The sequence below is a fragment of the Mytilus edulis genome, chromosome 5 (assembly GCF_963676685.1).
Source record: "Mytilus edulis chromosome 5, xbMytEdul2.2, whole genome shotgun sequence".
Lineage (NCBI taxonomy): Eukaryota > Metazoa > Mollusca > Bivalvia > Mytilida > Mytilidae > Mytilus > Mytilus edulis.
In genome coordinates, this window is record NC_092348.1 from 23,356,648 (window position 1) to 23,380,917 (window position 24,270).

Consider the following 24,270-nt stretch of genomic DNA (forward strand, 5'->3'; position numbering starts at 1 on the left):
TGTAGCATCGTATATATCCCCATTTATATTAAGGACAAAAGAAGCAATGAAGATAAAAAAATATTGTTATAAAATATCATTATTTTCTTCTCCCGGGCGCTATTTTTTTTCTCTGGGCGCTAATTTTTCCTTCTCCGGGTGCTTTTTCTTATCCCCGGGCGCTTTTTCTTTTCCCCAGGCGCTTTTTCTGTTCCCGGGTGCTCCCAGGCGCTTTTTAGTAGGACCATTATAGTGATATTGAATCTTAGATATAAGAATATGTCATATGAGTGCCAATGAGACAACTCTCCACCCATATCATAATTTGTAAAAGCAAACCATTATATACATGATATAGCTCAAACATGTCAAAGCACGGTTTTCAACACAGAGCTTTGACTCACACCCAACAGCTAGCTATAAAAGGCGCCAAAATATTACTAGTGTAAAACCATTCAAACAGGAAAACCAACATTCTATAGATATAGGAAGATGTGATATGAGTGCCAATGAGACAACTCTCCATCCAAATAACAATTTATAAAAGTAAACCATTATAGGTCAAAGTATGGCCTTCAACAAGGAGCCTTGGCTCACACCGAACAGCAAGCTATAAAGGGCCCCAAAAATTAGTAATGTAAAACCATTCAAAAAGGAAAACCAAAGGTCTTATCTATACAAAAGTGAGAAACGCTTTTGAACTACATAAACAAACGACAACATTCCTGACTTAGGACAGGTGCAAACATTTACAGTGGGATTAAACGTTTTAATGGTACCAAACCTTCTCCCTTTTCTGAAACAATAGTATAACATCACAACATAGAAAAACACACTATAAAATATCAATTGGAAGGCTAAACGCAATCAAAAAACGCAAATTAACACAGAATGAACATATAAATTTGATCTTCGATACCTGAATGCAAATTCATAGTTAATAAAATTTAGAAGGGATAAATAACATTGTGAAATATTAAACAATTTATAGAAAATCATCACCTTTGAAAAAAAGATGCGTCATACATGTATCCTACATCATTTGTACATAGGTAAACGTAAATAACTTCTTATCCATATACAAAAACTGTTGTAATGTAATCTTGTATTTTCAGGCTGAAATCTGCTTGCTTTTTAATATGATTTAACCATAATGTATGATACAGATGGCCATGAACTGTGTTTGATTGACTCTGGTATAAAATCTCTGCTAAATGTTCCGATCCGACCTAACTTACAGGTCATCAATTTACATAGCAACTTCATACAGCGGATTGAAAACCTACAAAATGTGTACCAGTTAAAACATTTAGATCTCTCATCAAATCAACTGACCTATATTGAAGGATTGGAAGGGTTGGCCTCATTGAGGACATTAAATTTATCCTGTAATTTCCTGAGTGATGTCAGAGGACTGGCTGGACTGAGGTTAGTTAATATTAAGAATGCAAAAAACTTTTAGAAATTCATTAACATGTATAAATGCATAATTTTTTTTTCAATTCAGGTCAGATTAAGTCATTTGTATCTGATCATGTTTGAAACGCATTTGTATTTTCAGAAAATTATAGAATTTTGTACATGTATAACAGATCTTTCTTCCTTTTCTAGAAGAAAAAAACAGCATATTGTGTATATAGTCACTACATTTAATTCAGCCATAGTCATTGACATTATTAACATGTGATGCATATATAAGTCATTCAGAATTTAACTATAAATACATTTATACATACAAGAAGTTTAATCCTTTCATTTTATATAGTTTAATTATAGTTTCTTTTTAAAAAAAGGATGAAAAGATAGGTACAAAATATTTTACTTCTTTTCTAGATATCTGTCTCAACAAATTTCTCACAATTTAGCTAATAAATGTTAGATATATACAGTTTACATAACCAAAGTGGTTTAGTATTTAAAAGTAGAACAATACATGTGTATGAATCTGTTTTATTTGCAGGTCTTTAGTGAAGTTAAATTTAAGTCACAACCAGATAGAAGATGCATCAGGTTTTAAGTCACTCCATGGATCTGACTATCGCCTGACACATCTAGAACTCCATGGTAACAAGTTGGTTTCCAGGAAACATGTGATACAATGTCTGAGTGGGTGTGTCAATCTTCGTCAGCTGACATTAGATGTTGACAGCACACCTAATCCTCTTTGTAATCATTCAGGTTTGTTTACCATAACCGTGTTCTTGTGAGAGAAAAAAAATAAATTTCCGTATCCATGGCCCATGGTATAACAATTTAAAACTTCTACCATAGAAAATCTTCCCTCAAGACAATAATGTCAAATGAATGTAGAGGTCAGAATTTGACATAATACAGCTATGATGTTCAACATACATGTAGTAAAGGTATCCTTAATAAATATTAAATACCGTAAAGGATTTCAGATCATATATATATCTTAACCCCATTAAAACTGCAAATACTAGTTAGTAATCAAACAATTTAGTATTTTTGCTTAGTATATACATTACACCTCATACTATGGAAAATGTACCACATGCATAACAGACTTAGTAGCTAAAAGAAAAAAAAGGAAAGTGAATACATGTACAAGTTCAAGCAAAACCAAAAAAATAAAATGAATAGATTAGATTGAATTGAACAAGTATTTCATTTTGATTATAAGAAGCTTTTTTTCATTATGCCAAATGTATGCTTGTAAGCTGTTGAAATGTTCATACATGTATGTAACTTTAGAATAAATTAAGATCATCCTAAACAATTTTGATGACTGACAACTAAAAGTAAAAAAATCATAACCCTACAAAGTCAGTATATAGCTACACACATCTGACAAAATCCAAAGCAAGGAATGGAAACTTTTATTGCTTTACTTTATTCTTACACTGCATTTCAAGCTGCCTCAAACACCAGTTTCAGGGTTTGATGCCAATTATTTGCCCTTATTAAAAAAAAAATAGCCAACTTTTATTGATGCTGTAAATGACTTGTCATATGAGTGCTTCAGTTGATTTGATATTTATTGGAAGCAAATTCTATTTTCAGAATACAGACAGGAGATACTAACAGGGTTGTCTCAGATACAGAGTTTGGACAATGTAGGCAGAGATGGAATTAGTTCAGAAAAGAAAGAAGTTCTGGCTGATATTCCAGGTAAGTTTTGACTTTGTGGTAAAAGGTATGAATAAAGAGATTCATAGTATACCTATCAGACAATGATACCGAACAACACTAAAAAAATAAAGCCATCTATATGTAGTGGTTACCAAATTGCCTTCAACAATTGACAAGTAAGTGTCTTTCCCGTAGTGTCAAGTTCTTTATGCTCCTAGGCTAACCAAGTTGTTATTGGGACTATCAATTGAAAGATCTCCCATCAACATCCAGTTCTTTAAAGAACAAATACATTAATATCTAATTGAATGCAACACCTGGCAAGTTTCCTGACTTTGTACTTAAAAAAGGTAGTCAACAAACTACATAAACATGTTGATGGGTTACACTAATTTTACTACATAAACATGTTGATGGGTTACACTAATTTTACTACATAAACATGTTGATGGGTAACACTAACTTTACTACATAAACATGTTGATGGTTTACACTAACTTTTCTACATAAACATGTTGATGGATTACACTAACTTTACTACATAAACATGTTGATGGGTTACACTAACTTTACTACATAAACATGTTGATGGGTTACACTAACTTTACTACATAAACATGTTGATGGGTTACACTAACTTTACTACATAAACATGTTGATGGGTTACACTAACTTTACTACATAAACATGTTGATGGGTTACACTAACTTTACTACATAAACATGTTGATGGGTAACACTAACTTTACTACATAAACATGTTGATGGGTTACACTAACTTTTCTACATAAACATGTTGATGGGTTACACTAACTTTACTACATGTTGATGGGTTACACTAACTTTACTACATAAACATGTTGATGGGTTACACTAACTTTACTACAGAAACATGTTGATGGGTTACACTAACTTTACTACAGAAACATGTTGATGGGTTACACTAACTTTACTACAGAAACATGTTGATGGGTTACACTAACTTTACTACATAAACATGTTGATGGGTTACACTAACTTTACTACATAAACATGTTGATGGGTTACACTAACTTTTCTACATAAACATGTTGATGGGTTACACTAACTTTACTACATAAACATGTTGATGGGTTACACTAACTTGTTGATGGGTTACACTAACTTTACTACAGAAACATGTTGATGGGTTACACTAACTTTACTACATAAACATGTTGATGGGTTACACTAACTTTACTACATAAACATGTTGATGGGTTACACTAACTTTTCTACATAAACATGTTGATGGGTTACACTAACTTTACTACATAAACATGTTGATGGGTTACACTAACTTTACTACATAAACATGTTGATGGGTAACACTAACTTTACTACATAAACATGTTGATGGGTTACACTAACTTTTCTACATAAACATGTTGATGGGTTACACTAACTTTACTACATGTTGATGGGTTACACTAACTTTACTACAGAAACATGTTGATGGGTTACACTAACTTTACTACAGAAACATGTTGATGGGTTACACTAACTTTACTACATAAACATGTTGATGGGTTACACTAACTTTTCTACAGAAACATGTTGATGGGTTACACTAACTTTTCTACATAAACATGTTGATGGGTTACACTAACTTTACTACATAAACATGTTGATGGGTTACACTAACTTTTCTACATAAACATGTTGATGGGTTACACTAACTTTACTACATGAACATGTTGATGGGTTACACTAACTTTACTACATAAACATGTTGATGGGTTACACTAACTTTACTACATAAACATGTTGATGGGTAACACTAACTTTACTACATAAACATGTTGATGGGTTACACTAACTTTTCTACATAAACATGTTGATGGGTTACACTAACTTTACTACATGTAGATTGGTTACACTAACTTTACTACATAAACATGTTGATGGGTTACACTAACTTTACTACAGAAACATGTTGATGGGTTACACTAACTTTACTACAGAAACATGTTGATGGGTTACACTAACTTTACTACAGAAACATGTTGATGGGTTACACTAACTTTACTACAGAAACATGTTGATGGGTTACACTAACTTTACTACAGAAACATGTTGATGGGTTACACTAACTTTACTACAGAAACATGTTGATGGGTTACACTAACTTTACTACATAAACATGTTGATGGGTTACACTAACTTAAAAGGTAGTCAACAAACTACATAAGCATGTTGATGGGTTACACTAACTTTACTACATAAACATGTTGATGGGTTACACTAACTTTACTACATAAACATGTTGATGGGTTACACTAACTTTTCTACATAAACATGTTGATGGGTTACACTAACTTTACTACATAAACATGTTGATGGGTTACACTAACTTTTGGAGAACAAAATACATAAATATGTTGATGGGTTACCATGGTTACACTAACTTTTGGAGAACTTATCTCTGTCTTATTTGTTATTAAAGTAAAAGAAAATAATCTGAAATTTATATAGTTAGTAAAAGAACAAATCTGAGCAAATCATGCCGAAAATCCAACAATATCTAGTTTGATCTGTAAGTTATTTTCTTTCAAATAAAGCTACTATGAAGTTTAGATTGTCCTGATATATTTGGTATTTTAATTGGGGGCATGATATGGGAGAAGGACAAAGACTCTGAGAGGAATCAGCAAAACATATGTTTATCTTAATTTAACCAATATAACAACATTATTTTACAGGTTTAGAGGAATACATTGATTATTTATTATCCAATGGAAACTCAATTGCATCAGTAAGTATGAAATATTCAAGAACAAAAGATTTAAAGATAATTGTTTAACTTGATATTATATGTGTCAAGATATTTTGGGACGATAATATCATGTAAAGTGTATGTTGTGTTACATGGATAAGAAATTCAGTTATTTCCCTTTAAACATGCAGATTTATCTCAAAAGTGTAATACAGTAGGTCTTCATTTTGTACCAAACATTACCATCCAAACTTATTCATGTGTAATTAGTTTTATGCAACTAGTTAATTGATATGAATGTTACAGAGCAACTAATGCATTGAAATAAAGCAGCTCATGGGAAATGTTCTGCTTTAGGTAAAAAGGAAAGGCTTCCACCATGTTCTGGAAATCATTGAAGTCTAACTTTGAAGATCAAGAATCATCAGAACAATTCATTTGAAAAAATTGATAACACTAAAAGAAATAAAAAAAAAGAAACAAATTAATTAATTGAACTTTTTTTAATACTAATTAATAAGAATATTTTAAGTTACTATTCAATTATAATGTAATGTGTATATGTATGTGTCTGCCTGTAGCATTATTGTTTAGCCAGCCTCAAGATGTAATAAAGATTTGTTTAATTTAAGGATTCTAGTCAATCTGGAGATTTAGATGTTATAACACCTAAGATAGATCAAGCATTACAATACTTCAAACAGAGAGGCATTACTACAAGTTCTGATACCAGCTCTGTGTACCAATCAGAGCCAGAACTAGATAGGAGTTTACCTAAACAGAAAAAGGTATTCAGACAGGGTTTTCACAAAAAATATCAGCTAACATTTCTTTACCAGTTTTTCTAATGCCCCACTTAGGGGTATTGTGTGTCCGTTCGTTTGTCCTTGCATCTGTCTGTTTATTCGTTCTTAACCTGTAAGTATGTAAAGCAGGCAATTGGATACCAAAGGCAATAAATTTTGAAGGGAAATCATTTGGTGTCCATTGACTCTTATCCTTTATTCTCTGAAACTAGTGCGCCAATTGGAAACAAATATGGTCACAAACATCATATAGGGGTTTCTATTTAAAAATGTATCTGATGTTCACTACTGCCAACCAACATGGTCAGACATAGCTTAAAATATAACAAAGGGATAGAATACAATGTTTGCCTAACATAGACTAGTAAACTGCTACGGATAGTGACAGAAGACAGAAATATTTACAGAATGTACATTATCAAGATCTACCAAGTCAACTGTTCATTTTGTAGTAATTTAAATTTTTAACCTATTGCTTATTACCACAAAACACAAATCAATTTGAAATTTTGATGGAGTCACTTTGAAAGAGTTCTAGAGTTATGCCCCTTTCCCAATGGAAAAGTTTTGCAAAATTTTCGTTTCCATTCCATTACTTAAGTTTACCTCAACCAAATGTTATGAAACTTATCCATAATGCTTCTTATTACTTAACTCAGATCAATTCTCAATTTGGGTAGTGTCACTTTTACAATTCTTGAGCTTTGTAAATATCATATCAACATATAATATTTAATCAACTAATCACAAAACAATATTTCAAAAAAAAAAAATTATTGTGATATATTAATCTAAAAAACATCTAATAATGTTACCTGTATTGGAATAAAAATTGGGTGTGAACAACCCCAGGGGTGTGAAGGTGTGCCCTCGGATTCTTACTGAAAACTAAAAGTAAGAAATTATTTATAGAATAGAAATTAGTTTGTGGTTATATTTATCCAGTATCTTGAACTTCATAAACATGTACTAACATTAACGTTACCAATTTTCCTGCACCAGATGCGCATTTCGACAATACATGTCTCTTCAGTGATGCTCGTGGCCAAAATATTTGAAATCCAAAGCTTATATAAAAGATGAAGAGCTATAATCCAAAAGTTCCAAAAAGTATAGCCAAATCCGTGAAAGGAATCGGAGCTTTGCATGAGGGAGATACATTCCTTAATTTATAATAATTTCCAACATTTATGAAGAGACACTTCTATGCATTTATCCTGGATAGAGCTCAATAAACCTTTATCCTCAAAATCTGTCTCTGATGTTTCTAATTGATAAAATTGATTACAGTGTCATTGGTTGCCAGACAGTTATTTTATAGCTTTTGAATCCTAAGAATTTTATAATCAAGCACAAAACAATATTTGGTTTATAAAAAACAAAAAGAATGAAAAGAATAAAATTTGTATAAAGCAGAAAGATTTTATTTTGTCTCTAATTTTTATACGCCGTCAAAATTTTGACGGGACGTATTATGGTATACAAATGTCCGGTGTCCGTCCGTCTGTCTGTCCGTATGTCTGTCTGTCCGTCTGTCCGTCCGTCTGTCTGTCTGTCTGTCCAGCGTAAACATGTCGCACCGTAACTTGAGAACGACTTATCTAAATTTCATGAAACTTAATATAGTTGTTTTTTATGATGGTCAAATGATCTGTATACTTTTTGGTGAAAATAAGATTTAAACTTTTTGAGTTATGGCACTTTGTAACTAAAACAGGGGTGTGTTTTTTTTCACATGTCGCACCGTATCTCAAAAACGATTCTTGATTATTGCTTAAAACTTTACACACCTCTTAGTTATATTAATTTTAATATCTGTATGCTTTTTGGTGATGATTGAAAATTTCATTTTTGAGTTATTGAGGATTTATATATATATTTTGTAAAAAAGGGGGAGGGTTTTTTACATGTCGCGCCGTACCTCAAAAACGATTTATGATTATTGCTTAAAACTTTACACACTTTTTTGTTATATTAATCTAAAGATCTGTATACTTTTTGGTGATGATTTAAAATTTCATTTTTGAGTTATTGAGTATTTTGTAAAAAAGGGGGAGGGGGTTTTAACATGTCATGCCGTATCTCAAAAAAGATTTATGATTATTGCTTAAAACTTTACACACTTCTTTTTTATATTAATCTAAAGATCTGTATACTTTTTGGTGATGACTCAAAATTTTATTTTTGAGTTATTGAGTATTTTGTTAAAAAGGGGAGGTTTTTTTTTACATGTCGCGCTGTATCTCAAAAACAATTTATGATTATTGCTTGAAACTGTACACACTTCTTTGTTATATTTTCATCTATTAAGATCTGCATACTTTTTGGTTTGATTCAAAATTTAATTTTAGTTATATTTGTAAAAAAAAAACCAGGGTGGGGGGTTTCACATGTCCCGCCGTGTTTCAAAAGCAATAAATCAATTGGTAATTGCTTAAAACTTTCTCAGAAACTATTTATGATTATTGCATAAAACTTCCACACAAGACGTCGGGCGTATCATGCGCTCATGGCGCAGCTGTTTATTTGGTAAATTTATATTGAAGAACTAGCACATAGAGAGGTTTAGATTTAACTTAAGACTTTCCTGTTAACTAAAAGAAGGAAATATAATTTAAAAAAAGATTTTAGGTGAGAAAAGTTGATTTTAATCCTGTCTGGTACAAATTGGCTTTTAGCCTGTTATGGCTTCGTCATAATTACCCTATTTGTTAGTTCTATCTTAACTGCCTGAAAATTAACTAGGTGTTTATTACGTTAAATCGACTGTTAAAAGATTTCCTTATACATTGCAGACATCTATTAAAAATCTTTATCTTGTAGACAGGAACAGTCAGTTAAGACGCAGAAAAGTCTGTCTTTTTTATAGATCAGGGTAAACATTTGTGCATCTTTTTGTGCATTTTTTTTTTCTATGGTCGGGTTGTTGTCTCTTTGGCACATTCCCCATTTCCATTCTCAATTTTATCTTTGATAAAACTGATCTTAGTTGAGGTATTGGTACAGAAAATCCCACTTTTACTATTTTATGTTTCAGTTTGAAATGCATTAAAGTGTTATTGTATATAAAAAAAATAATACCATGTTTTATCTTTCATATTAATTTTATAGATATATTGACAACAATTGATATATTTAATCCAGTATCAATGGAGATGGTTAATTCAGGGAATAAATTGTGTCCATTGTCTCAATATAGAACATTAGAGACAGATATGGAGGGTGTAGGCTTTTGGAGCTTTATAAATGATTCAGGCTTAAAAGTGGCAGTTTATACATTGTCTGTAGCAACCAACAACCAATCAATCAAAATCCTGGATCTGCACCCCAACACCATTCTGATTTTGCAGCTCCAGGAATCTTAAGAAACCTAGACAATTAGTCGTTGAAAAAATTGATAAACTGCAGACTTGTGTTAAGAGTCAAATTCTTCTATTTTAGCGAATTAATAAGAACATTTTGTTATCTTCCCATCAGCTACAAAAAATTTAATATTTTGAGTAGGTAATTAGGTGCAGTATTTCAATTTTTTACTGGCAGGCATCACTAGTTGGTGAAATCAATAGTCAGTACTCAATTTTGTTAAAATTTGGAGAAGAAAACCTTTCAATTTGATAAAAGCTCAGCTTCTTGCTGTTATGTATGTATTTGAAAAGAATGTATATTTGGAAAGAATGTATATTTGAAGTCATTAAAATTAAAGACAATTAATTCAGTAGTATGAATTGTTTCATAAGTATTGAATAATTACTTATCTGAAACATCGTATTAATTCTTATATAAGAAAATTAAAGCATTTATTATCAGTAATGCTAATGTTTCAGTGTTAGGCAAGTCTTATATATTTCCTATTTAATTGCTTTAGTCTCACATTTTTTCCAATTATTGTTGAAATCCAATATTTTAGTGACCATGGGCAGTTCTTTACCACAGAAATATAAGGATAATGTGTTATTTTCTTGACAGAAGCAATACTTTTTTTATTGGGATATTTTTCGTATTATAAACATGGACCTGTGTATACATAAAAGTTAAAACCAATTTAATTTCAAACAGTCTAGCCAAAATGTTTTAAATTTGAAATCATTGATATTTTAAGCATTTAAAAGAATTCTTTATTTTGTGAATTTAATCTCAAGTTTTTATTTTATTTTTACTGGGTGTGTGATAACTGAAGTCTTTTACATTAAAAGCTCTGGCTAGAAATTTAAAAATCAATAAGTTTTCCCTTAATATTCTATCATTAAAAATATCTATTTAATACAAAAAAAGAGATAATAAAGATTTTATATTCTCTTGATTCAACACTGTATTAATGGTTGTTTTGTTGTAGTGTTCAAGGTTCTCTGTTGGTTGTTTTGTTGTAGTGTTCTAGGTTCTCTGTTGGTTGTTTTGTTGTAGTGTTCAAGGTTCTCTGTTGATTGTTTTGTTGTAGTGTTCGAGGTTCTCTGTTGGTTGTTTTGTTGTAGTGTTCTAGGTTCTCTGTTGATTGTTTTGTTGTAGTGTTCAAGGTTCTCTGTTGGTTGTTTTGTTGTAGTGTTCAAGGTTCTCTGTTGATTGTTTTGTTGTAGTGTTCAAGGTTCTCTGTTGGTTGTTTTGTTGTAGTGTTCAAGGTTCTCTGTTGGTTGTTTTGTTGTAGTGTTCTAGGTTCTCTGTTGATTGTTTTGTTGTAGTGTTCGAGGTTCTCTGTTGATTGTTTTGTTGTAGTGTTCGAGGTTCTCTGTTGATTGTTTTGTTGTAGTGTTCGAGGTTCTCTGTTGATTGTTTTGTTGTAGTGTTCTAGGTTCTCTGTTGATTGTTTTGTTGTAGTGTTCGAGGTTCTCTGTTGGTTGTTTTGTTGTAGTGTTCAAGGTTCTCTGTTGATTGTTTTGTTGTAGTGTTTGAGGTTCTCTGTTGGTTGTTTTGTTGTAGTGTTCTAGGTTCTCTGTTGATTGTTTTGTTGTAGTGTTCAAGGTTCTCTGTTGGTTGTTTTGTTGTAGTGTTCAAGGTTCTCTGTTGATTGTTTGTTGTAGTGTTCAAGGTTCTCTGTTGGTTGTTTTGTTGTAGTGTTCAAGATTGTTTTGTTGTAGTGTTCAAGGTTCTCTGTTGATTGTTTTGTTGTAGTGTTCAAGGTTCTCTGTTGGTTGTTTTGTTGTAGTGTTCAAGGTTCTCTGTTGGTTGTTTTGTTGTAGTGTTCTAGGTTCTCTGTTGATTGTTTTGTTGTAGTGTTCAAGGTTCTCTGTTGGTTGTTTTGTTGTAGTGTTCAAGGTTCTCTGTTGGTTGTTTTGTTGTAGTGTTCTAGGTTCTCTGTTGATTGTTTTGTTGTAGTGTTCGAGGTTCTCTGTTGATTGTTTTGTTGTAGTGTTCAAGTTCTCTGTTGGTTGTTTTGTTGTAGTGTTCGAGGTTCTCTGTTGATTGTTTTGTTGTAGTGTTCGAGGTTCTCTGTTGGTTGTTTTGTTGTAGTGTTCGAGGTTCTCTGTTGGTTGTTTTGTTGTAGTGTTCGAGGTTCTCTGTTGGTTGTTTTGTTGTAGTGTTCGAGGTTCTCTCTCTGTTGGTTGTTTTGTTGTAGTGTTCGAGGTTCTCTGTTGATTGTTTTGTTGTAGTGTTCGAGGTTCTCTGTTGATTGTTTTGTTGTAGTGTTCGAGGTTCTCTGTTGGTTTGATTGTTTTGTTGTAGTGTTCGAGGTTCTCTGTTGGTTGTTTTGTTGTAGTGTTCTAGGTTCTCTGTTGGTTGTTTTGTTGTAGTGTTCGAGGTTCTCTGTTGGTTGTTTTGTTGTAGTGTTCGAGGTTCTCTGTTGGTTGTTTTGTTGTAGTGTTCGAGGTTCTCTGTTGATTGTTTTGTTGTAGTGTTCGAGGTTCTCTGTTGATTGTTTTGTTGTAGTGTTCAAGGTTCTCTGTTGGTTGTTTTGTTGTAGTGTTCGAGGTTCTCTGTTGGTTGTTTTGTTGTAGTGTTCGAGGTTCTCTGTTGATTGTTTTGTTGTAGTGTTCGAGGTTCTCTGTTGGTTGTTTTGTTGTATTGTTCGAGGTTCTCTGTCGGTTGTTTTGTTGTAGTGTTCAAGGTACTCTGTCGGTTGTTTTGTTGTAGTGTTCAAGGTTCTCTGTTGATTGTTTTGTTGTAGTGTTCAAGGTTCTCTGTACATTAGAATTAGGCTTGTTGTTGCTGCTCCTCTGAAACTGTCACAGTTAAATTAATAGTTGTTTGTCAAATTGTTTGTTACAATGTCGTCAAAATGCTCTAGTCACTCTTTATATTTTTCTCATTTTAAAGATTTTACACAAGCATTTGACAGTATGCCTCATAAAAAGGTCATATGAGAGACCTATGATCTTTAAAATTTAATAGCCATGACCTGTAAAATTTAAGTTATAGTTTATAACCTTTTCTTAATTTTGTTAGGTCTATGAAACTGTAAGAGAGAGACAAAAAAGAAATTGGGCAAAATGTAAGGGTAATTATTGCAAAGGTTTCCTACAATTTATAGTTAAAACCAGTCCAATAATATTATAGAAGGTATTGCCACTTGAATTGTAAGATTTATGATTTATTGGTCATTGATTATTGTCATGCTAAACAAATAGTTTGAAATACATCATCTGCAATTTAAGTTTTAGGTAAATCATGTTTGAAACGGTTATTTAGAATATCAGAGTCAGCAATTTTCAATAGTTAGTGAAAGTTTACACAAAGGATAGCAAAACATTCATAACAAATATGGTACAATACTCGGATAAAATTATTAAGTCTTTATCGAATCTAATTGTATATAATTGTCTTGTACTACAGTCACTTATAGTTCATGAATAATTAGATAAGGAAAGCTGTCACATTTTAATGATTGTTTTTTTACATCTTGGATTATGTAGCAAGTATGATTAGAACAATTACTAAGATGAAAGTTCATTGACCTCATGATAATTGGTATCAATTATGGTCATATAGCTCCATACTTATTCTTGTGATTTAAAAATCCTTGGCTTTTAGATTTTCCCATTGAGCATTCCTGAGATCTAGAAAAGCACTTCTGGCAGGAGAAATTTAATTAGTGTTTTTCTTCATGTACAATGTGACCACGTTTTCACCATAGAAGGAAAGAAGAAAAACAGAGTTCTAGGATTTCTTGTCATATAAAACTTTGTTACCTTGGTATATACTCTCAAAAGTCTCAATAATGTAATAAGACTGAAGGCCAAGTTCCTTTTACTGGTACAAAAATCTTCAACTTTAACAAATTGTTTCAGAAACCACTGAACCAGAAAATGAACAGACCCAGTATTTTGAATTCCTAATATGGGTTGATTTATTGACAGTATATACAAACTTTTTACACTGACCACATGGTTATAACCATAATGTCCATTATTTTCAATTATTCTGTCTGGCTAATAAATTGCCTAATTTATCTTCATTCATTAAGCACTCTTCATTCTGAGGTTTGATTTATAGAAAAAACAAAAGTAGTATGACTCGGAATGAATTAGTTGATGCTTTCAGAGCTTCATGAACATGTTTTGAAAACACTATCAGCTTTTTACTTGTCTTGAATGGATAATCACTAGTCAATGTCATTTATTAATAAATAGATACTAGAGTAAATAGATGCTAAAATTGATGCCCACAATATAGAAATAAGGAGATTTGGTAGAAATGTCAATGAGATATATATCTAATTATTGACCAAAGGTCATGGATGTAAATAACTAGAGGTCATTGAAAAAGCTTCAATAATGAGAAAAACCCATATAGAAGAGTAAATCATATGAAACCCCATAGTAACAAAATATTTTAAAACTAATACAAAAAAGAAAACTAGCATGCAGACTGAAAAATAATTAATTATAGGAGATGGTCACTTATAGGTATCAATGATATTATGTAAACTTTTGGATTACAGGCTTTCAACAGGAACATAAGGACAATGCAAACATTAAACATCTTTTTGAATGCTAAACCTTCCCCTTTCATAAGAAAGCTGTGTGACAGTTATATTAAGCATGTAACCATGTCAGAAAAATGTAGAATTCACTGTCAGATTGAAACTTTTGAGATGATTGACAAATTAATTTGTATTGTTTTTTGCAAGCTTCTGGTTTTTTTTAAAGCACAGATTATTTGAAACAGAATAAAAGTACATGTGACCTATAAGTATCTAGAATGTAGATAATTTAAAGTTCTGCAAAGTTAATATTGGCTAAGCTTTATAGTATTGAACATAACAATTTAAAAAAAAATCAGTAGAGATTGTGGAACATAAACTTTTTAATATATGTCACTTTTAAAAAATGAATTTTAGAAGGAAATAGGAAAATTTGTAAAGCCTAATAAAAGAAGTTCAAATTAAAAAATAATTGACATAACCTAGAAAGATAATTGACATATCATAGAAAGATAATTGACATATCAAAGAAGAAAAATGTTTTTTAGACAAATGTTAAAGACCCTTTGTTTTATTATGGTAATAGCAGGAAATGAATTGAGGCATAGAAGGAATAAAGGATAAATTGTGTCAGTGAACACCATTAGCAATAACTATATTTGGTTACTTCCCACAATGCACTGCATTAAAGACAAATAAAGAGATTATATCAGTGCATGCCCTTAGTTAGTAGTGTACTTTACCATCACGGATTTAGATATTCTGCAGGCAAATCATTTCAAAACTTGATTGATTCTTTTAAAATTTCATTCATCTTTGATTCTTTTCAAGTGCAGATTCTTTTAAAATAGTTTTTGATTGAATTATTTTTATATAATTCCGCAAATGGTGCTCATTTTCAATTAAGAAAAAGCGAAACCCAACGTCCACGGCTTCCCTCTTCATCTTCACACAATTACTATCATTGTTTTCATAGAACATTGCAAGGTTCATGTTCGGAACCAAATCGAAATATATTGGTTTCACTAATGTTTTGCAATAATTATATCACATAATCTATAATTATGTTTATAAAGAGATAGATTCCTTCTGATAAGAAATTATCAGGTTTGTATTATATATGCTATTTATAAATTTTATATGTTTGCAATCAATCCTAAAATCATAGGTCGTTATGTTGATTATTTTCTTGTGCCAATAGTTAAGAAACACCATACTTTCATCAGAGATTCATCTGATTTTATACAAAAAATAGAAACAATCAAACCATTAGACAATTGCCTATTATGTAGTTTTGACATAAGTCAGATGTTTACCAACTGTCCAATTGAAGAAATTCTTTTAGCAGTAAGAGCAGCATATGATGCATTTGATAAATCGCATTACACTATAAAATATCCCTCTACAGATGATTTAGTTTCCCTCTTGGGATATGTTCTGCAACATAATATCTTTGAATTTAATGATCAATTATATCAACAATGTCTAGGTTCTGCAATTGGGGCCTGCTGTGCACCGGAATGTTGTAATATTTTATTATATCAAATAATGAAAGAAATTATTTCGTCATTTCCTTACAAGACAAACATATTTTATTATGCCAGATACATGGATGATGGAATAATAATACACCACGGTAAAAGACATGAACTTGAAGAATTTTTTAAATTGGCTAATAGCCATCACAAATTTCTCAAATTCACATATGAAATTTCAGAATCTGACACAACATTTCTAGACGTTCATTTATTCAAGGGCAGAAGATTTATAGCAGATAATATATTAGACATGAAAACCCATTTCAAACCTACGAATTCTTTTCTATATTTGCACAGAAATAGCTCTCATACGGAGCACGTGTTTAAAGCATTTATCCGGGGAGAAGTAATTCGTTACAGAAGATCAACAAACAATGATAATGACCTTAGAGAAATTCTCTTAAAGTTCAAACAGAATTTGATAAATAGGGGTTACACTGACACTGAAATCATGTCTAGCTTCAATGAAGCCTTAACCAAAGAGAGAAAAAATTTGTTTTCAACTAAGGAAGGGAAACGTAAAGAGGAAATTCCTCTTGTAATGGCTACTAAATATAATCCTTGCATAAGCAAATTACGAAAACACCTTTTAAAACATTGGCATCTCATAAGAGATAATGTGGTTTGCAATGAAGTATTCACAAAAACACCGATAATTGCTTATAAAAGGCACAGAAATTTATCAGATATTCTGACATCGACCAAGGTAAAGAAACCATAATTTTTGAAACATATAGGACAATCCCTGATGATGGCGGACCTATATAACAATATTTTATTTATCATAAAAAAATACCGCCGAAACGCTATATTAGTGTAGGATTGATTGCAAACATATAAAATTTATAAATAGCATATATAATACAAACCTGATAATTTCTTATCAGAAGGAATCTATCTCTTTATAAACATAATTATAGATTATGTGATATAATTATTGCAAAACATTAGTGAAACCAATATATTTCGATTTGGTTCCGAACATGAACCTTGCAATGTTCTATGAAAACAATGATAGTAATTGTGTGAAGATGAAGAGGGAAGCCGTGGACGTTGGGTTTCGCTTTTTCTTAATTGTTTATGTTGGGTTTTTGCCCACCGGAACTTACCCGAGAATAATCATTTAGTTGATTATCCGGTTTTCCCATACTTCACTCAATTAATGTCATTGCATTGTAATATTTACAAAGAGATCATAATACATATATAAACCATGTTATAAGCTCTATTGTTTTAACAAAGACTCCATGACTGTATTTTATTACAGTCAATTGTTTGCTCAAACCAGCCTGATAGTGCTTCGGTGGCCTTTGAAAATTTCAACCGTAACAAATTGATAATTACCAACAAGTAGCAAAATTTGTCGATTTTGCCGGTCCCCCTTTCACCCTCATAAGATTTATGAGATCCTATAAGACAATGTACTTCCTGCCATTCTAGTGATCTTTGACACTAGTAGACTTTGGTCATTTATACTTTGAACGTTTAATGTACTGCACGCCATTTCTAGTAAAGATGAGTAAGCTGTCTCTAAATAAATCCAAAAAGGAGGAAATTCCTCCAACACAGGATGCCTTCAAGGACCCTATTGATACGGAGGATTTTGACCTATCTCTTCCCCTGACAAATATTTCGTCGGCACCGAAGAAGGAGGAGGACAAAACTGAAAGTGATTTCTCGGATGTGGTATCTGGCGCCGTCAGGGATTTGAGGACTATTATGAACAGCAAACTGGCCATAGCTAAGGCCAGAGAGGGATTGGCCTATGGCCTGCAAGAGGATGGGAACATTCCTCCATTCTGCAAAATCCTTCTTGATTGTAGACCGGACCTCCTGAATAGAGATTATTCAAAGGAACTGGTTGAAATATGGACAACCAAGCTGAAGGAAACCAAAACAACCCTCCTTACAGAGTCCGTTAAATTCCTAGACAATAAAATTTCTGACATTGATGGGGAAATTAAGAAAAAACTAGATAACACCAAAACTATCATTGGTGCAGCAACTAAATGTGCTGGCCTGGCTCGATCCGATTTGGCTAAGAGATTCTTGGACATGAAGGAACGCCAGGAGAAGGATCTAGCAGAGTTCAAAACAGACATACGTGCCAAACAACCCATCCCTACATGGAAGAGATCCAACATCCATTTCAAAAAGGGCAACAACAGGAGAGGAAGACCATACTAAATAACTGTTAATAAACATTATACTGTGTAAACTTGAACATATTGGTTATACCTACTGGATGAGTGCGTAAAATTTTGAACGTGATTATTTGACAGACTATATGTTTTTTCACATTGAGATTAATTTTCTATTTAATGGTATGTTATTCTTTTTTATCAGACATTATTTAGTCGCTTTTTGTATTCCATAACGCATGATGAACAGTAAATATTTTATTGTTTTGATATTTTTCATATGGGATAATTATCAATATAAAAATGTGTTAAACTTCCAATGTTTTCGTTACTTCCTGTCAATCAGTAAATTTATATCAATGACCAATCAGATAACAGCTATGCTATCCAGCCACACCCCATTGAGTTTCCCAGTCTGCATTGACACACAAGACAATTTCATCTCTGCGATATTGCGGCAGTCATGGCTAGACGCTTTAATGTTCATATGAAAAAGAAAAAGTATGGCAAGCGCCAAAGAAACAAAGTTGCAATGCAACAATCAAAAATAAAATTCCAAATAAAACAGGCTAAACAGCATGTGGTTAATCTGTCAATGAAAACTTTAACTGACAATGAATATTTGCTGCTTTCAAAAGGGTTGAAATTCATACCTGCTCCCGCATTGAAAGGGGCAAAAAATGATTTAATGAGAGACTTTAATGAATTTGCTAGAAAATTAAGATGTAAATTTCTATTTTATTCAAAGAATGAAAATATACACCCATTCAGGGAGAATAGCAAATATGAACCTCACTACAGCTGTGATGCACTTGAAAATTATATTTTCCAAACAAAACATGAGTTGTCGTCAATGCAGCCTCGGAGATTTAGAGACAATCTGAAACCTGGTGAGAGGTCAAGCATATCTTCACTTTTGCGAGACAAATCAATTCTTATTAAGAAAGCTGATAAAAGCAACAATGTTGTTGTTCTTGATAAGAGTATTTACTTATCCGAAGCTTATCGGCAATTACAATCGCATCACTACACAAGTCTTGACGGTTTTGACTTCAAGGTTCTCAGAAATAATATCAATGATTATGTCACTAGAATGCACATTCATAATGAAATTGACGAAATTTCATTCAAATACATGATAAATGGCAATCAGAAAAATTACGGACCGGGACAAATGCATATATTACCGAAAATACACAAAATAAATTTTGTAGATTATGACAATGTCATGAGAATAGGATTTAATATTGATTTAATAGTTCCTCCAGGGAGACCTATCATTTCCCAGATTGGTACGATCACTGAATACATAGGTCGTTATGTTGATTATTTTCTTGTGCCAATAGTTAAGAAACACCATACTTTCATCAGAGATTCATCTGATTTTATACAAAAAATAGAAACAATCAAACCATTAGACAATTGCCTATTATGTAGTTTTGACATAAGTCAGATGTTTACCAACTGTCCAATTGAAGAAATTCTTTTAGCAGTAAGAGCAGCATATGATGCATTTGATAAATCGCATTACACTATAAAATATCCCTCTACAGATGATTTAGTTTCCCTCTTGGGATATGTTCTGCAACATAATATCTTTGAATTTAATGATCAATTATATCAACAATGTCTAGGTTCTGCAATTGGGGCCTGCTGTGCACCGGAATGTTGTAATATTTTATTATATCAAATAATGAAAGAAATTATTTCGTCATTTCCTTACAAGACAAACATATTTTATTATGCCAGATACATGGATGATGGAATAATAATACACCACGGTAAAAGACATGAACTTGAAGAATTTTTTAAATTGGCTAATAGCCATCACAAATTTCTCAAATTCACATATGAAATTTCAGAATCTGACACAACATTTCTAGACGTTCATTTATTCAAGGGCAGAAGATTTATAGCAGATAATATATTAGACATGAAAACCCATTTCAAACCTACGAATTCTTTTCTATATTTGCACAGAAATAGCTCTCATACGGAGCACGTGTTTAAAGCATTTATCCGGGGAGAAGTAATTCGTTACAGAAGATCAACAAACAATGATAATGACCTTAGAGAAATTCTCTTAAAGTTCAAACAGAATTTGATAAATAGGGGTTACACTGACACTGAAATCATGTCTAGCTTCAATGAAGCCTTAACCAAAGAGAGAAAAAATTTGTTTTCAACTAAGGAAGGGAAACGTAAAGAGGAAATTCCTCTTGTAATGGCTACTAAATATAATCCTTGCATAAGCAAATTACGAAAACACCTTTTAAAACATTGGCATCTCATAAGAGATAATGTGGTTTGCAATGAAGTATTCACAAAAACACCGATAATTGCTTATAAAAGGCACAGAAATTTATCAGATATTCTGACATCGACCAAGGTAAAGAAACCATAATTTTTGAAACATATAGGACAATCCCTGATGATGGCGGACCTATATAACAATATTTTATTTATCATAAAAAAATACCGCCGAAACGCTATATTAGTGTAGGATTGATTGCAAACATATAAAATTTATAAATAGCATATATAATACAAACCTGATAATTTCTTATCAGAAGGAATCTATCTCTTTATAAACATAATTATAGATTATGTGATATAATTATTGCAAAACATTAGTGAAACCAATATATTTCGATTTGGTTCCGAACATGAACCTTGCAATGTTCTATGAAAACAATGATAGTAATTGTGTGAAGATGAAGAGGGAAGCCGTGGACGTTGGGTTTCGCTTTTTCTTAATTGTTTATGTTGGGTTTTTGCCCACCGGAACTTACCCGAGAATAATCATTTAGTTGATTATCCGGTTTTCCCATACTTCACTCAATTAATGTCATTGCATTGTAATATTTACAAAGAGATCATAATACATATATAAACCATGTTATAAGCTCTATTGTTTTAACAAAGACTCCATGACTGTATTTTATTACAGTCAATTGTTTGCTCAAACCAGCCTGATAGTGCTTCGGTGGCCTTTGAAAATTTCAACCGTAACAAATTGATAATTACCAACAAGTAGCAAAATTTGTCGATTTTGCCGGTCCCCCTTTCACCCTCATAAGATTTATGAGATCCTATAAGACAATGTACTTCCTGCCATTCTAGTGATCTTTGACACTAGTAGACTTTGGTCATTTATACTTTGAACGTTTAATGTACTGCACGCCATTTCTAGTAAAGATGAGTAAGCTGTCTCTAAATAAATCCAAAAAGGAGGAAATTCCTCCAACACAGGATGCCTTCAAGGACCCTATTGATACGGAGGATTTTGACCTATCTCTTCCCCTGACAAATATTTCGTCGGCACCGAAGAAGGAGGAGGACAAAACTGAAAGTGATTTCTCGGATGTGGTATCTGGCGCCGTCAGGGATTTGAGGACTATTATGAACAGCAAACTGGCCATAGCTAAGGCCAGAGAGGGATTGGCCTATGGCCTGCAAGAGGATGGGAACATTCCTCCATTCTGCAAAATCCTTCTTGATTGTAGACCGGACCTCCTGAATAGAGATTATTCAAAGGAACTGGTTGAAATATGGACAACCAAGCTGAAGGAAACCAAAACAACCCTCCTTACAGAGTCCGTTAAATTCCTAGACAATAAAATTTCTGACATTGATGGGGAAATTAAGAAAAAACTAGATAACACCAAAACTATCATTGGTGCAGCAACTAAATGTGCTGGCCTGGCTCGATCCGATTTGGCTAAGAGATTCTTGGACATGAAGGAACGCCAGGAGAAGGATCTAGCAGAGTTCAAAACAGACATACGTGCCAAACAACCCATCCCTACATGGAAGAGATCCAACATCCATTTCAAAAAGGGCAACAACAGGAGAGGAAGACCATACTAAATAACTGTTAATAAACATTATACTGTGTAAACATGAACATATTGGTTATACCTACTGGATGAGTGCGTAAAATTTTGAACGTGATTATTTGACAGACTATATGTTTTTTCACATTGAGATTAATTTTCTATTTAATGGTATGTTATTCTTTTTTATCAGACATTATTTAGTCGCTTTTTGTATTCCATAACGCATGATGAACAGTAAATATTTTATTGTTTTGATATTTTTCATATGGGATAATTATCAATATAAAAATGTGTTAAACTTCCAATGTTTTCGTTACTTCCTGTCAATCAGTAAATTTATATCAATGACCAATCAGATAACAGCTATGCTATCCAGCCACACCCCATTGAGTTTCCCAGTCTGCATTGACACACAAGACAATTTCATCTCTGCGATATTGCGGCAGTCATGGCTAGACGCTTTAATGTTCATATGAAAAAGAAAAAGTATGGCAAGCGCCAAAGAAACAAAGTTGCAATGCAACAATCAAAAATAAAATTCCAAATAAAACAGGCTAAACAGCATGTGGTTAATCTGTCAATGAAAACTTTAACTGACAATGAATATTTGCTGCTTTCAAAAGGGTTGAAATTCATACCTGCTCCCGCATTGAAAGGGGCAAAAAATGATTTAATGAGAGACTTTAATGAATTTGCTAGAAAATTAAGATGTAAATTTCTATTTTATTCAAAGAATGAAAATATACACCCATTCAGGGAGAATAGCAAATATGAACCTCACTACAGCTGTGATGCACTTGAAAATTATATTTTCCAAACAAAACATGAGTTGTCGTCAATGCAGCCTCGGAGATTTAGAGACAATCTGAAACCTGGTGAGAGGTCAAGCATATCTTCACTTTTGCGAGACAAATCAATTCTTATTAAGAAAGCTGATAAAAGCAACAATGTTGTTGTTCTTGATAAGAGTATTTACTTATCCGAAGCTTATCGGCAATTACAATCGCATCACTACACAAGTCTTGACGGTTTTGACTTCAAGGTTCTCAGAAATAATATCAATGATTATGTCACTAGAATGCACATTCATAATGAAATTGACGAAATTTCATTCAAATACATGATAAATGGCAATCAGAAAAATTACGGACCGGGACAAATGCATATATTACCGAAAATACACAAAATAAATTTTGTAGATTATGACAATGTCATGAGAATAGGATTTAATATTGATTTAATAGTTCCTCCAGGGAGACCTATCATTTCCCAGATTGGTACGATCACTGAATACATAGGTCGTTATGTTGATTATTTTCTTGTGCCAATAGTTAAGAAACACCATACTTTCATCAGAGATTCATCTGATTTTATACAAAAAATAGAAACAATCAAACCATTAGACAATTGCCTATTATGTAGTTTTGACATAAGTCAGATGTTTACCAACTGTCCAATTGAAGAAATTCTTTTAGCAGTAAGAGCAGCATATGATGCATTTGATAAATCGCATTACACTATAAAATATCCCTCTACAGATGATTTAGTTTCCCTCTTGGGATATGTTCTGCAACATAATATCTTTGAATTTAATGATCAATTATATCAACAATGTCTAGGTTCTGCAATTGGGGCCTGCTGTGCACCGGAATGTTGTAATATTTTATTATATCAAATAATGAAAGAAATTATTTCGTCATTTCCTTACAAGACAAACATATTTTATTATGCCAGATACATGGATGATGGAATAATAATACACCACGGTAAAAGACATGAACTTGAAGAATTTTTTAAATTGGCTAATAGCCATCACAAATTTCTCAAATTCACATATGAAATTTCAGAATCTGACACAACATTTCTAGACGTTCATTTATTCAAGGGCAGAAGATTTATAGCAGATAATATATTAGACATGAAAACCCATTTCAAACCTACGAATTCTTTTCTATATTTGCACAGAAATAGCTCTCATACGGAGCACGTGTTTAAAGCATTTATCCCGGGAGAAGTAATTCGTTACAGAAGATCAACAAACAATGATAATGACCTTAGAGAAATTCTCTTAAAGTTCAAACAGAATTTGATAAATAGGGGTTACACTGACACTGAAATCATGTCTAGCTTCAATGAAGCCTTAACCAAAGAGAGAAAAAATTTGTTTTCAACTAAGGAAGGGAAACGTAAAGAGGAAATTCCTCTTGTAATGGCTACTAAATATAATCCTTGCATAAGCAAATTACGAAAACACCTTTTAAAACATTGGCATCTCATAAGAGATAATGT

At 32.3% G+C, this 24,270-nt stretch overlaps 1 protein-coding gene across 3 annotated transcripts in view; it reads left to right on the forward strand.

Moving 5' to 3' along the window:
• LOC139523211 (leucine-rich repeat and coiled-coil domain-containing protein 1-like) overlaps positions 1–24,270 on the forward strand; it is a 104,420-nt gene that overhangs the window by 1,504 nt on the left and 78,646 nt on the right. For all 3 annotated transcript variants that reach the window (XM_071317039.1, XM_071317038.1, XM_071317040.1), the window contains exons 2-6: positions 1,095–1,407; positions 1,940–2,157; positions 3,004–3,111; positions 5,792–5,844; positions 6,438–6,593. In XM_071317039.1, the coding sequence (XP_071173140.1) occupies positions 1,133–1,407; positions 1,940–2,157; positions 3,004–3,111; positions 5,792–5,844; positions 6,438–6,593 (810 nt within the window). In that variant the 5' untranslated portion in view covers positions 1,095–1,132. The remainder of the gene's footprint in view (positions 1–1,094; positions 1,408–1,939; positions 2,158–3,003; positions 3,112–5,791; positions 5,845–6,437; positions 6,594–24,270) is intronic.